General features: G+C 48.6%; 1 protein-coding gene across 1 annotated transcript in view; it reads right to left on the bottom strand.

Annotated features, from left to right (window-relative positions):
* Positions 1 to 220: 220 nt before the first annotated feature.
* Positions 221 to 13,738, bottom strand: part of cadm3 (cell adhesion molecule 3) — a 64,201-nt gene continuing 50,683 nt past the window's right edge. The window contains exons 5-11 of the mRNA XM_068748833.1: positions 11,799 to 11,969; positions 11,065 to 11,155; positions 4,209 to 4,381; positions 3,452 to 3,832; positions 3,061 to 3,081; positions 1,304 to 1,429; positions 221 to 339 (exon numbers count right to left, since the gene is read on the bottom strand). Of these exons, the coding sequence (XP_068604934.1) occupies positions 221 to 339; positions 1,304 to 1,429; positions 3,061 to 3,081; positions 3,452 to 3,832; positions 4,209 to 4,381; positions 11,065 to 11,155; positions 11,799 to 11,969 (1,082 nt within the window). The remainder of the gene's footprint in view (positions 340 to 1,303; positions 1,430 to 3,060; positions 3,082 to 3,451; positions 3,833 to 4,208; positions 4,382 to 11,064; positions 11,156 to 11,798; positions 11,970 to 13,738) is intronic.

Here is a 13,738-nt window from a genome sequence, read left to right as displayed (position 1 = left end):
TTGTGTGTTTGAGTGTGTAACTTCAGTTCGTCTGCATGTCAGTGCAACAAATCTCCCTTCCCTGCATCAATGAAACGAAGGTCGTACCAGCTGAAGGTCAAGCCGGTGCTTCCTCCTGCCCTCCTCTCCCAGAACAGAAGCATTGTGAAAACAAACGGAGGCCATTTCTTCCATCTTCTCTTACTCCTGCTCCTTTCCTCCACGGCTCCCATCTTCTCATCTAGATGAAGTACTCCTTCTTGTCCTCTGCTCCGGAGTGGCCTCCCTCCGCGTTGATGATGGCCGTGTCGGCGTCGGGGGCGTCGTCCGAGCCCTTGGCCTCGTGGGTCAGATACGTTCCTGCTGGAGGAGAGGGAGAAAGGGAGACAGATAAAGAAAGAGAGCGCGCGAGCGAGGATGTAGGTGAAAGCGTGGACCTATGAGATGGGCCGTAGCCCTACGGGTGAAAGCCTGGACCTATGAGACGGGCCGTAGCCCTACGGGTGAAAGCCTGGACCTATGAGATGGGTCGTAGCCCTACGGGTGAAAGCCTGGACCTATGAGACGGGCCGTAGGTGGCAGGTCAGCGCTCTTTCATTTTAAAGCAAAGTGAAGTGTCGTTACACACAAAGGTTGTCGTAGCAGCATTTCAGTGCTACTATTCACATCGATAGAGAATAAAGCCCCCCCCCCCCCCCCCCCCCCCCAATAAAAGCCAGTCCGTGTAGGATGGGATATTCATTCACAAGAGAACACGATGCTCAGAAAGGAAAGGACTGGATAACCGGCATTTAAAAAGGTAGTGGGGGGGGGGGATTTCCTGATTGACCGACCTGAGACAACATCATTGCTTTTCAAATGAATCTTTCTGTCAGCTGCTTTTCGTCTGGCTTTGGTGCTTTGGTAGGGAGGCCCACAGAACCATCCGGTTCCCCAGAGCCCACAGAACCATCCGGTTCCCCACGTCCCTTCACGCATCAAACCCCGGTCACACCCTGCTTCCCCGAACAGATGCAGCATCGGCCACCGTTTTCAATATTTGGAAGCAGGGGGGTTCAATCTGGTGGTCCTGTGTCCTGGGGGGCCTCTAACAGGTCTCACCCAGCCCCCGCTGGAGCTGAGACATGTGGCATGAGTCGACTGTCACACGGCTAAAGAGGGAAATAACTGTGGTCTCTGCGTCGAGTACAGATTTAGGATGAGTCATTTCTATGTGTGTGTCTGTACACGTATCCATATTTACATAAGAGTACCTCAATGCATCCTCATACATGCATGAGTGGGGGAGTGTGGGGGAGAGCGGGGGAGTGTGTCAGCTGTCGACCTTTGTGTCTGATGAGATATCTGCCGAGAACGATGAGGAGGCAGAGCAGGATGAAGACGATAACTGCAACCACCCCTCCAATCACGGCGTGGTCCACCCCCGATGAGGTCGACATGGCTGTGGGGTCTGAGGAAGAGGAGAGGAGAGGAAGTCGTGGTGTAAAGAAAATGAGTCATAATAGGAGGGAGGGAGAAAATGGGTGGAAAGGAAAGAACAAAGAGCGACAGAAAATGAAGTATAGAGAAAAGAGGAGCGAGAGGAAAGAGGGACAGAGACTCAGAGAGGAGAGGAAGGAGGGGGTGGAGGATGAATATTGGTGGAAGCAGGAGATGGATGATGAAATACAGCAGAAAGAGGGAGAGGCAGGGAGAGAGTGATACAGAGAAGGCAGGAAGAAGAGACAAGAGATGTAAAACCAGGGACAGCAGCAAACCTCCAGAGGACAAAGACAAGGACACCCAGAAAGCCAGGCAAAACACTGCACTCCCCCCCCCCCCCCCCCACTAAAAGGGTCTGACATCAACATGCCACAGGAGTGAGAGCGTCTTTAACGAGAACCCAAAGCTCTCCACAGTGGATCAAAGGGCCGAATGTGATTCAATAATCAATAGAAAAATCAGAAACGCTTCAGAAATCGTTATTAAATAGATGTGATTTCTTCTAGCGTTATTCCACATACATGGAAAATATTAGAGTCTTTAATTAATTATAACATACATTTAGTAATAATGGAATAAGTTCTTATCTAAACATTAGAATCTCCTCATTCGTCATCAAGCTACTTTTAGCTTTGAGCAGGCTCAAGTTTTATTCTATATTCTAATAGTTCAAGTTTATAATTCAGTCACGCTGAGGAAGACTCCTTTGTTGTCTCTGTAAAGCTCGACTTTGATGTTTTGAACCCCAGATTCCTCTCCTCGTTTCAGTCGCATCAGCTCCTCATCCTCACTGAAGATACCGACGAAGAGTACGTTTGATGGATCATTGATTTTGCCTGACTTTTCAGTCTGCAGAAAACACCAGGCGTCAAAGTTTCTTAAAAACACACGAGTCAAAGGCAGCACCGAAAGGTGTGGACAAAGACAGTAAGAGAGGCTTCTTGCACTTCATGAATCTGAGGGGTAAACACGGGGGGGGGCACACCTAGTCAAAGGACAATAATGAGACACACAGTTGAGACGGAGCAACGGCTATTGACACCCAGCGATAGGAAGACACCTGCATCTGGAGAAGAAAGGAAGGAAGGACAACCAGCTGGGGGGGCAGACATTTAGAGAACTGAGAGGGCAACAGCCCACTCCGGGGCAGGCAAAGACAGAAGACATGGAGCAAACAGGGAAGACGGGGGCAGAATGACACAGGGAGGAAAGGAGGTGGGAGGGGCATGCTGACAAGGCGGGGCTGAGAGCGGGCCCATAAATCCTGCTGTCAACATCAAAGAACACCGCCGAGCCTGACCACGCCCCCAGCCCACTCACACACACACACACACACACGCACACACACACACGCTTGCACGGAGGTGTGTGTGTGTGCGTGTGTGTGTGTTTAAGCCTGGTTGTGGTAAAAATGAAGCATTATGTGGATCAAAGTATGAAATATTCATCCCTCCAAGTCTAAACTGTAGAGACCCCCCCACATTACAGACACACCTACAGACAGACAAACACAGATATAGACAGTCAGACAGACCTACAGACAGACAGAGCTAGAGCAACAATAAAGCAAAGCAGCAGGTAACTATGGTGACAATATACCTGCATTGTCGACTGCAGCATCTTCTCAAGTGGATTAGTAGATGGATGGTTGGATGTTTGGATTGATGGATGAAAGAATGGATGGATGGATGGTTGGTTGGATGAGTGACGGATTGTGTTGAAGGGATTAGGGTTCAGGATTATTGACAGAAAGAAAGAAAAAAAAAACATCAAAAAGCTGAGACAAGTGAACAAATGCCACATTTCCCCTTCATTGTGAGTTTCCACAAGTCCCTTACTCTCAATATCAGTGTGTGTGTGTGTGTGTGTGTGTGTGCGCGTGTGTATTGAAGAACAAAGCAAGTAGTGACTTGAGTTGTGTTTGTCTTTCAACTCCATTAAGCTCCTCACATCCAGTTTGTTTGCTCGTGTGTAACGTAGATGGTTTTACCTGCAAACGTGTACACTCCATTCAGCTGGGTGGAAACTGGGGGGGTAAGGGTGGGAGCAAGGGAGGAGCGGGAGGGAGGCGCAACAGAAGGAGCGGCGCCTGCTGAGGCGGAGCCGGGAGGGAGTAGGAGGGAGGGGAAGAGGGCATTAGAGAGGGTAGTGGTGGAGGGTTTGGACATGGTTGTCACAGAGAAAGGCGTGGAGGAGGTGGGAGGAGGGGAGGAGGTGGAGACAAGGTCAGGAGGAGAGGAGGAGGAGGAGGAGGAGGAAGTGGGATGGGAGCCAAAACCAAATAGGACATCAGGAGGATATGAGGATGGGAGCGAGGAAGAAAAGCCAAAGGAGTGGGTGGTGTTGCCCACGGAGTCTGGACCCATGGAATCTTAGGAGGAGGAGGAGCAGGAATGAGCGAGCAAAACACCCCCCCCCCCCAAAAAATAAAAAAGGTGGCCATGGATCATACGACCGGGTCACATCATAAAACACGAAGGGAAGGAAGCGCCACAATGAGCGGTTGGATGGTGGCCGTGGCGATGGAGGTGCGGATGAAGGAGGTGCGGACGAAGGAGCAAAAACAACGAATAAGAAAGGAGGAAAGAAACAAAAAGAAAATCAGAAGAGAAAAAAGATGGACGTACAAGAAAAGCCAACAAACGACAGAAATCAAATGTGATGACGAAGCGTAAAAGAAGAAGACCTTGTAGCTCGCTCTCTGCATTGCCCCCCCCCCCCCCCCCCACCACACCTGTGTGTTTTACCTTGCACCAGCAGCGTGTACCCCCCCTGGCTGCTGCCAATGCCATTGTCAGCGCTGCAGAGGTAGACGCCATTATCGGATTTGTTGAGCATCTCAAAGAGCAGCAGCGCACCGTCAACTTTGGCCAGCAGAGGGAGCGCTCCATCCTTCCTCTTCCAACTGTAGTCCAAGGGCCTGAGGGGAGAGACAAAAGGGATGAGGGTCCGGACTGGAACTGAACCTGTGCAGATTAGGTTCAGTTCCGGTCCGGACCCTCATCTTATCCCAAAAAGTAAAAAAACATCAAAACCAAAAGAGGTGCTGAGTGACGAGCGATCAAATGATGAAGGGTGAAGCTGAGATGGAGAGAGGATAAGAAGAATGGGCCTGAGCGGGACAGGACAGGACAGCAGGACAGGACAGTAGGGCAGGACAGTGGTACAGGACAGGTCAGCAAGACAAGACAGCGGGACAGGACAGCGGCACAGGCCATGGAAATGCAAGAGACGGATGTGTCAGTGAGAGGGGTACGAGTCGTCAGTGTCGATGGTGAGAGCGATAAAAAGAATGATGGGAAAAGGAGATGAAAAGAGATGAACAGAGAACAGAGAACAGCATTTCTAATCAGCCTGCCTTGAAGGATCCGTCCAGGGACAGAGTGAGACGAGCCTTGATGAAAGGACCATTATGTAAATGCGTGGGTCCTTCATCGCTGGACAGTAATTACAGTGACAGGGGATGTGGATGGGGGGGCAGACCTGCGTGGGTCGCTGATTAATCGTTCTTCCATAAAGGATACTAATAAATACAAATCAGCTGATCCTTGAGGAGCAGCGTGGAAATTCCTGATGGAGGCGGAGCAGCTTTTTGGAGATGGCAGAACCTTCAGACTCGTAAAGTCGAGCTGCGTCTCCTGAGATAAAAACCTACAACGAGTATCTGCTGCTGCCGGGGGAGAAACTCCGTCTGCGCCTCCCTCGACTCCTGAGCTGAGCAAACACACGGAGTGTCGTTTGGGTATTATAAAGCCCAACACTGTTAAAACAGAAGAGCTGCTGCCCCCCCCACGCCCCCCAGGGGACATATCGAATACATATTCAGCCATTTAAAAACTGTGTCTGAGCTTCGCCGTCTGGTTACCGACAATAAAATCTGATCAGATAATTCCTCCGGCGCCGGATGATACGCAATTAACCGAACAATTAACTTCACATTTACAGGCTGCAACTCGCGCAGCGCCTTCACATGCAGCTCCAGAGTCAGTGTGAGTCACAGTGCAGGAAGGGGGCGTGCACGAAGCTGATTGGTCAGAGCTGCGAGTCGTCATCACGTCCAACGCCAGGGCGGCACGCTCTGCTCTGAGCTCAGCGGAAACACATCAGTCAGCACACACACACGCATCAGTCAGCACACACACACATCAGTCAGCACACACACACATCAGTCAGCACACACACACACATCAGTCAGCACACACACACATCAGTCAGCACACACACACATCAGTCAGCACACACACACATCAGTCAGCACACACACACGCATCAGTCAACACACACACACGCATCAGTCAGCACACACACACATCAGTCAGCACACACATGCATCAGTCAGCACACACACACATCAGTCAGCACACACACACATCAGTCAGCACACACACACGCATCAGTCAACACACACACACATCAGTCAGCACACACACACACATCAGTCAGCACACGCACGCATCAGTCAGCACACACACACACATCAGTCAGCACACACACACATCAGTCAGCACACACACACACATCAGTCAGCACACACACACGCATCAGTCAGCACACACACGCATCAGTCAGCACACACACACGCATCAGTCAACACACACACACATCAGTCAACACACACACACACATCAGTCAGCAAACACACGCATCAGTCAGCACACACACACGCATCAGTCAACACACACACACATCAGTCAGCACACACACACACATCAGTCAGCACACGCACGCATCAGTCAGCACACACACACATCAGTCAGCACACACACACATCAGTCAGCACACACACACACATCAGTCAGCACACACGCGCATCAGTCAGCACACACACACACATCAGTCAGCACACACACACATCAGTCAGCACACACACACGCATCAGTCAGCACACACACGCATCAGTCAGCACACACACGCATCAGTCAGCACACACACACATCAGTCAGCACACACACACGCATCAGTCAGCACACACACACGCATCAGTCAGCACACACACACATCAGTCAGCACACACACACGCATCAGTCAGCACACACACACACATCAGTCAGCACACACACACACATCAGTCAGCACACACACATCAATCAGCACACACACACACATCAATCAGCACACGCACATCAATCAGCACACACACACACATCAATCAGCACACACACATCAATCAGCACACACACACGCATCAATCAGCAGACACACATCAATCAGCACACACACACGCATCAGTCAGCACGCACACATGCATCAATCAGCACACACACACACATCAATCAGCACACACACATCAGTCAGCACACACACACACATCAATCAGCAGACACACATCAATCAGCACACACACACGCATCAGTCAGCACGCACACATGCATCAATCAGCACACACACACACATCAATCAGCACACACGCGTCAATCAGCACACACGCATCAGTCAGCACACACACATCAATCAGCACACACACACATCAATCAGCACACACACGTCAATCAGCACACACGCATCAGTCAGCACACACGCATCAGTCAGCACACACACATCAATCAGCACACACACATCAATCAGCACACACGCATGCACCAGTGAGCGCTGCACAAAGCCACGCCACACTCAAAGACATTCTTCATGTCAACGCATTCCCTCCCTCTCACATCTATAATCATTATCGCGGTAAAGAATCAGGCAAGAGCATTCTGGGTAAATGATGAATACAAGATGAAGATGAAGATAAAGTCACGCTAACGTCTGAAACACTTGTTTCTCTAAAACGTATCTGCTGAGTGTTTGGAGAGGCTGTAAAAGCATAAACCGAATTGATCCCATTTTCAGCAAACTCCTCATGAATGATGCATCAATCCAACCGTTTCCATCGTGGCTTCCTCTCCTCCTCTTCCTCAGAGGAAGGATAAACGTAAAGCTGTTCTAGTCACTAGTTTTATATGAACAGTGGCTCATCACTCAAAATCCAGTTCAACAATATGGTTTCATTTAGAAATCAAATATTTCTAATGCCACAAGAACCAGCATGTTTCTATTTAGAGGTCCAGATCAAGTTATACTGGAACGACGGAAGCAAAATGGACCAGAAGCTACATCAAGACGGGGATCAGGTGACCGAGTGAAGGGAGGTGGGGTAGAACAGCGATTCGGGTATAAACAGAGGTAGGGTATGAACAGAGGTAGGGTATAAACAGAGGTAGGGTATAAACAGAGGTAGGGTATGAACAGAGGTAGGGTATGAACAGAGGTAGGGTATAAACAGAGGTAGGGTATGAACAGAGGTAGGGTATAAACAGAGGTAAGATATGAACAGAGGTAGGGTATAAACAGAGGTAGGGTATGAACAGAGGTAGGGTATGAACAGAGGTAGGGTATAAACAGAGGTAGGGTATAAACAGAGGTAGGGTATAAAAAGAGGTAGGGTATGAACAGAGGTAGGGTATAAACAGAGGTAGGGTATAAACAGAGGTAGGGTATGAACAGAGGTAGGGTATGAACAGAGGTAGGGTATAAACAGAGGTAGGGTATAAACAGAGGTAGGGTATGAACAGAGGTAGGGTATAAACAGAGGTAGAGTATAAACAGAGGTAGGGTATAAACAGAGGTAGGGTATAAACAGAGGTAAGGTATGAACAGAGGTAGGGTATAAACAGAGGTAGGGTATGAACAGAGGTAGGGTATAAACAGAGGTAGAGTATAAACAGAGGTAGGGTATAAACAGAGGTAGGGTATAAACAGAGGTAGGGTATAAACAGAGGTAAGGTATGAACAGAGGTAGGGTATAAACAGAGGTAAGGTATTTTCCATTTGGAAATCTGTCATCATTGGTGACAGAAACCAGGTGTGGAATATGCAATCCTATCTCACGTGGTCTGCTGCGTTCTGACCGCGGCACTGACTGTGTAGAGGAGCCTTCAGAAAACAGGTAAGCCAGGCTTTCCAAGAGGAAGTTGCAAAGTAAACAGCCCAACGGCTAAATGGCTTTAAGTGCAGGATGGGATGCCACTCGATACACTGGTGGGCCGTGCAGGTAGAGTAGAGTAGAGTATAGACTAGAGTAGAGTAGAGTATAGACTAGACTAGAGTAGAGTATGGACTAGAGTAGAGTAGAGTATAGACTAGACTAGAGTAGAGTATGGACTAGAGTAGAGTATAGACTCGAGTAGAGTATGGACTAGAGTAGAGTATAGACTAGAGTAAAGTATAGACTAGAGTAGAGTATGGACTAGAGTAGAGTATAGACTAGAGTAGAGTATGGACTAGAGTAGAGTATAGACTAGAGTAGAGTATAGACTAGACTAGAGTAGAGTATAGACTAGAGTAGAGTATAGACTAGACTAGAGTAGAGTATAGACTAGAGTAGAGTATAGACTAGACTAGAGTAGAGTATAGACTAGAGTAGAGTATAGACTAGACTAGAGTAGAGTATAGACTAGACTAGAGTAGAGTAGAGAGCAGAACAAAACGAAACAGAACAGAACAGAATAGAATATAGAGCACGGATTCCTTTCACCGGGCGTCACGGAAACAGAGTGCAGGATTTGATAAGGTAAGTAAGACAGGATGCGACCGTGTAGAGAAGACGGTGTATCCTGGAATGGAGTGTGACTTTCATTGAGTTTGACTGGGGAGGGCAGCTGGAGAGCAGGTGAGCGGCTGGGCGTGTCAGAGGAAAGGTGTAGCAGCGATTGGGTTCTGACTGACAGCTGCAGCGGTACCGGGTTATATCGGACACTAACTCATCCACGAGCAGCGCTGCATGTACACACGCACACGCACACGCACACACAGACACACTGGAACTGTCTTGTTTGTTCTCTCTCCATCTTAGTCATTTGGCGCTTGTCACCAAATCTTTGTCTCCTCCCCGCCCACTCTTCTCTCTGCCTCCCTTCACCGCTCCCTCTCCTGTCGGGTTGTTTTCCTCGCCTGTGTCTCTCCTGCCATTGTCATTTTTTGCCTCCATTTGGCAAAGTGTCTCTTCTATCGTCCTCTTCCTTGTTTTTTTTTACACACAGCCCCTCCCACCCAGATGATGCTTTTATCTTTATATTTCTTATGAGGTCAGCACTCATTTTGCTCTGCACCGAACCAATGATAATTTTAGAACAGCTTTAAATCCTGCTATGGACGCTCTACACAGTTGGACTGTATCACACATAAAAGCATCTAAAGCTAGGTGGTCTTCGTGGGAATTGAACTCCTGACTCTGGCGGCTGATGCCTTGCCTTTCTCCTATCTACAATTCATCGACTCCCTTGCTGCCTGTAAAAGCATGTACATGAGATGACAGTTGTCTCCTCCTTCTGTTCTGACTGCCAATCAAATGAAACAGCGAGTCCTATTCCTGGCCACTGCTCTGATGAGCTGCAAAGGGAAAGAGAGGGCAGGGGCAATAAGAGGAGGTGGGGACAGGAGAGCAGACGAGGAGGACGGGGATGGGGAGTAAAGGGAAAAGGTGTTAGCAGAGATAGAAGAGGGTTATAGGAGGAGAGACGTAAATAAAGAGGAGGTGGGGGGCAAAGAACAGTGGCTCGAAAAAACGGAGCCAAAGAGTGCCTCAGAAGAGAAGCGATAGCAGATGATGGAGGGATGGGGGGGATGGGGAGGGGGGGATCAATAGCGCAGGCTGGATGGAGGTTCATCTATAATGCACAAGGGGTTTAAGATGCTTGTGTGTAGCGGTGCACATGCTGAATCAGTGATCAGTGCAGCTTGTTCGCCTCACTTATGTGCACGTTACCGTGCACGTCACGGTTCACGACATGCACACGGAGGTGTAACTGGAAGTAGAGCCGTAGAGGAAGCGCAGCAGCCAACCGGCCCCTGCTGTGCTGCGATCAGGACGTCCCATGTTGGGAGACAGGAACGATAATCCCTGTTATTCCACCAGATTTACGAGCAATAATATTATCAACCAGCACAGGGCTGGATTTCAGGTGAGAGATTACATGAGCACTTGCCAAGAGGAGACGATAAAACCGCTACGAGCACTTGAAGACAGACAGAACATAAAGCCTGAATTAAAGCTGCCACCGGCAGGGAAACAGCCGCATCAGTCAAGCACCGCTTTTATTCCGGCTTTTTTGATCAATGCCATTTTATTCCTCTCCCAAGTGTCCGATTCGTGGCACCAATCCAAGCAGGGGTTTGTACAGTCAGCGTTGTTTTCCTGCCACCGCGGCCACCATTACTCACTGATAGCATCTGAGGTCAATACCTGCCGAGACACAAGCAGATATCTGGACGCTGGAGACACGCCGTTTACCCAAAGCGTTACGGACCTGTGGTTCCGTCTCCAACAGACAATTCACTGAAGCTCCTCCGAGAGGATCCCGTTAAATAAAAACACGACACAAATCATCACTCGCTGTCAGAACAGAGGCCCCCTAGTGGGGATGTGGCACGCTGCCTGGACAGGTCCCAACACGACTGTGTCCTTCACTCGCCTCAAAGACATGCTGGCAAAACACTGCTGGTGGAAGAGACGATGGCGACGTTGGGTTTATGCAACGACTTAGAATATTGGAGTCAATGAAGTAATCAACATTATCTAAGCAAGTTCTGTGTGTGTGTGTGTGTGTGCGTGTGTGTGTGTCTTACTCAGGGTTGCCGTCACCCAAGCACTGAAGACGAAACTTCTCCCCCTCTCTTGGAAGCGTGCTCTGGGGCTGGATTTGCACATTTGGGGAATCTACATGTTGTAGGCAAACACACACAGACAATTTAAGACACGCGCAGACAAACAAAGATACACACAGACAATCAAATACACACACAGACAAACAAAGACACAAACAAATGCAGACTCAGAGTATGAAAAAAGGCACATATGTGTAGAGACAGTGCAGATTTGCATCCTGCAGGCATCACCGTCTCCCTGCCTGCCACGATGACATCACCCTTCTGACATCACTCTGCTGAGGCGATGCAGTGGCGCTGCTCAGTCCACCGGGTGGCAGCACTGACACAGACTCGGTCTCTTTTTACGGCTTCATTTTTCACAATAACTGGCCCCGACTAGTCACAGTGATTGAACTCTGGATGAGTGTGGCGTCAGAGGAAGTGGAAGTGATATCAAAATTGAATATTTTATTGTAATTACTGTGGCGGCTAAAGAGTTAAATAAAAAAATAAACAGTTATTTAACAGCATGTTAAGGAGTAGTTACATTTATTTAACATTAAATGACTACATTTAGTTACATGTTTTACTGCGTTACGGTTTACATTTGGCCTTTAGAGGGCAAACATAATGCTAATGTGGCCCTTGGAGAAGATGAGTTTGACACCCCTGGTCTCCTCTGTTCTCCATCAGCTCCCCCCCTATTGACTCACACAACACTCGCATAGCCTGTTGGGTCCTCTTGTCTCCGGCGTTGAGGGAGCTGTGGTTGACGGCGCAGGTGATCAGGGCGTTGTCATCCTCGCGGCTCACCTTCAGGGTGAGCTCGCTGCTCACATTGTAGGTGGGGTCGTTTGGAACGGACTCCACCACATTTGGACCTCCTGGGGTGGGGGGATGGAGAGACAAGAAAAGGCGGGGACAGTCAAAAGGAAGGTGCCTGACGGCTGCACTGTTCGACCCACACTCACACAAAGACACACCCTTTCTCTGTAATTAAGAGGCAATGCTTTCATGTTGTAGAACTGGACCCTAATGACACCATTTGTTCTCAGGAAATGATGAATGTCCTTTCTGTGCTGTTACCTTGTGGCCCTCGGTCTTTTGTTCTGTTATCTATCACTGTATGCCACACACACTGCTAGTCTGCAGCACTAGTACCCTGTTTCTCACCAGAGTGAACTTCTTATTAGCTGACTCATCAGTTTTATCCATGAGAAGGAACAGGAACGTGTGTGCGCTTTGATATGCTTATTAATGGAGGAATGAAAATTACTCAGCAAACATTTTTAGAATTGATTGATGTTTGAAGTGATCAATCAATCAGAACGGCCAAATATTCCCTGGATTTAATTCAATTCATTTTTATTTCTATAGCAGCAGATCAGAACAGGAAGTTATCTCAAGACACTTTACAGGAGTAGCAGGGAAAGACAGAACCCAACTTGACCCACAAGAGAAAGAATTTTGGAGACGGAGGCAAGAAAAACTTCCCTTTAACAGGCAGAAACCTTGGACAGAACCTAAGACTCATAGTGGACGGACCTTCTGTCTGGACCGGCTGGGTTTTGAAGGAGAGAGAGCGAGAGAGAGAGAGAATGTAACATCGAGGCAGCTGAACAAGATACTGACTAAAGAGCTGCTATATGAAACTATAAATTTTGGAGCACAAAATAAAGTTATCTGCCAACTTTAAAATATTCTGGGTATTTGTGCCCAATTTGGAGCTTTTTAAACTATTGATCAAAGAGATCATTTTCAGATGAATTACTGATGAACAAGCGTCAGTTTCAGCCTTTTGGTGCAAAGTTCCTCCTAAAGATTCTTGTTTATCAGGGAACACATAAGAACCCCCCCCCCCCAACCTTAAAGGCATGCTTGCAGCGCTGTCGTATTTGCTAATCAGGCTTCTCTTTGATATGCCAGGCTGAAGGACACCAAAGGGACCAGAGACATCTAGTGTTGCTCAGTCCAGCCTTCTTTGGACGTCCTTACCGTTGCTTAGGCAACGGTTTGTAACATGGAATAAATCCAACCAGGAGGCTGGAGGAGCTCGACCCGAGAGCAGGGCCTTGCTTTGGCATTGTCTTCACTGAAGCTGCTGCTCACAGATAAAACAGGTGTGGAATTTATGGCTCAGGAAGTCACAACAGTCACAGAGCTTCATAAAGATACTGCAGTTTCCTGTCATTTGTATATTGCTGGCAGTACCTGCAGCACCGTGTTGGGAAGAAGAAAGACTGGGCACGGGCAAGCGAGTCACATGATGCAGCCGCCGCGGTGCAGACTATCACCTGGACATCTCGCAAAGCATCTAACCGGGTGGTCAAACCGTGAAAGTGGTCGGTGAATCTTGGAAAGTGGGCCGGAAACTTATCACTTTACACTGCATGTACTGAGAAACACACACACACACACACACACACACACACACACACACACACACACTCACACACTCACGCACAAGCATGGACACATGTAGGTCAAGCTCATGAATAACACACAGAGAGGAGGCAGCGATAGTGGCGGGGGAGGAGATTGGACAACAGACATGCACACACACGCTTTCTGTATCTCCCAAACACACAGATATTAAAGACCTGCCTCCTCCTCCTCCTCCTCCTCCTCCTCCTCCTCCTCCTCCTCCTCCTCC

This window comes from Brachionichthys hirsutus, chromosome 15 (genome assembly GCF_040956055.1).
Source record: "Brachionichthys hirsutus isolate HB-005 chromosome 15, CSIRO-AGI_Bhir_v1, whole genome shotgun sequence".
NCBI lineage: Eukaryota > Metazoa > Chordata > Actinopteri > Lophiiformes > Brachionichthyidae > Brachionichthys > Brachionichthys hirsutus.
Note: the sequence above shows the minus strand (reverse complement) of the source record. Positions and strands in the feature narration are given on the sequence as shown.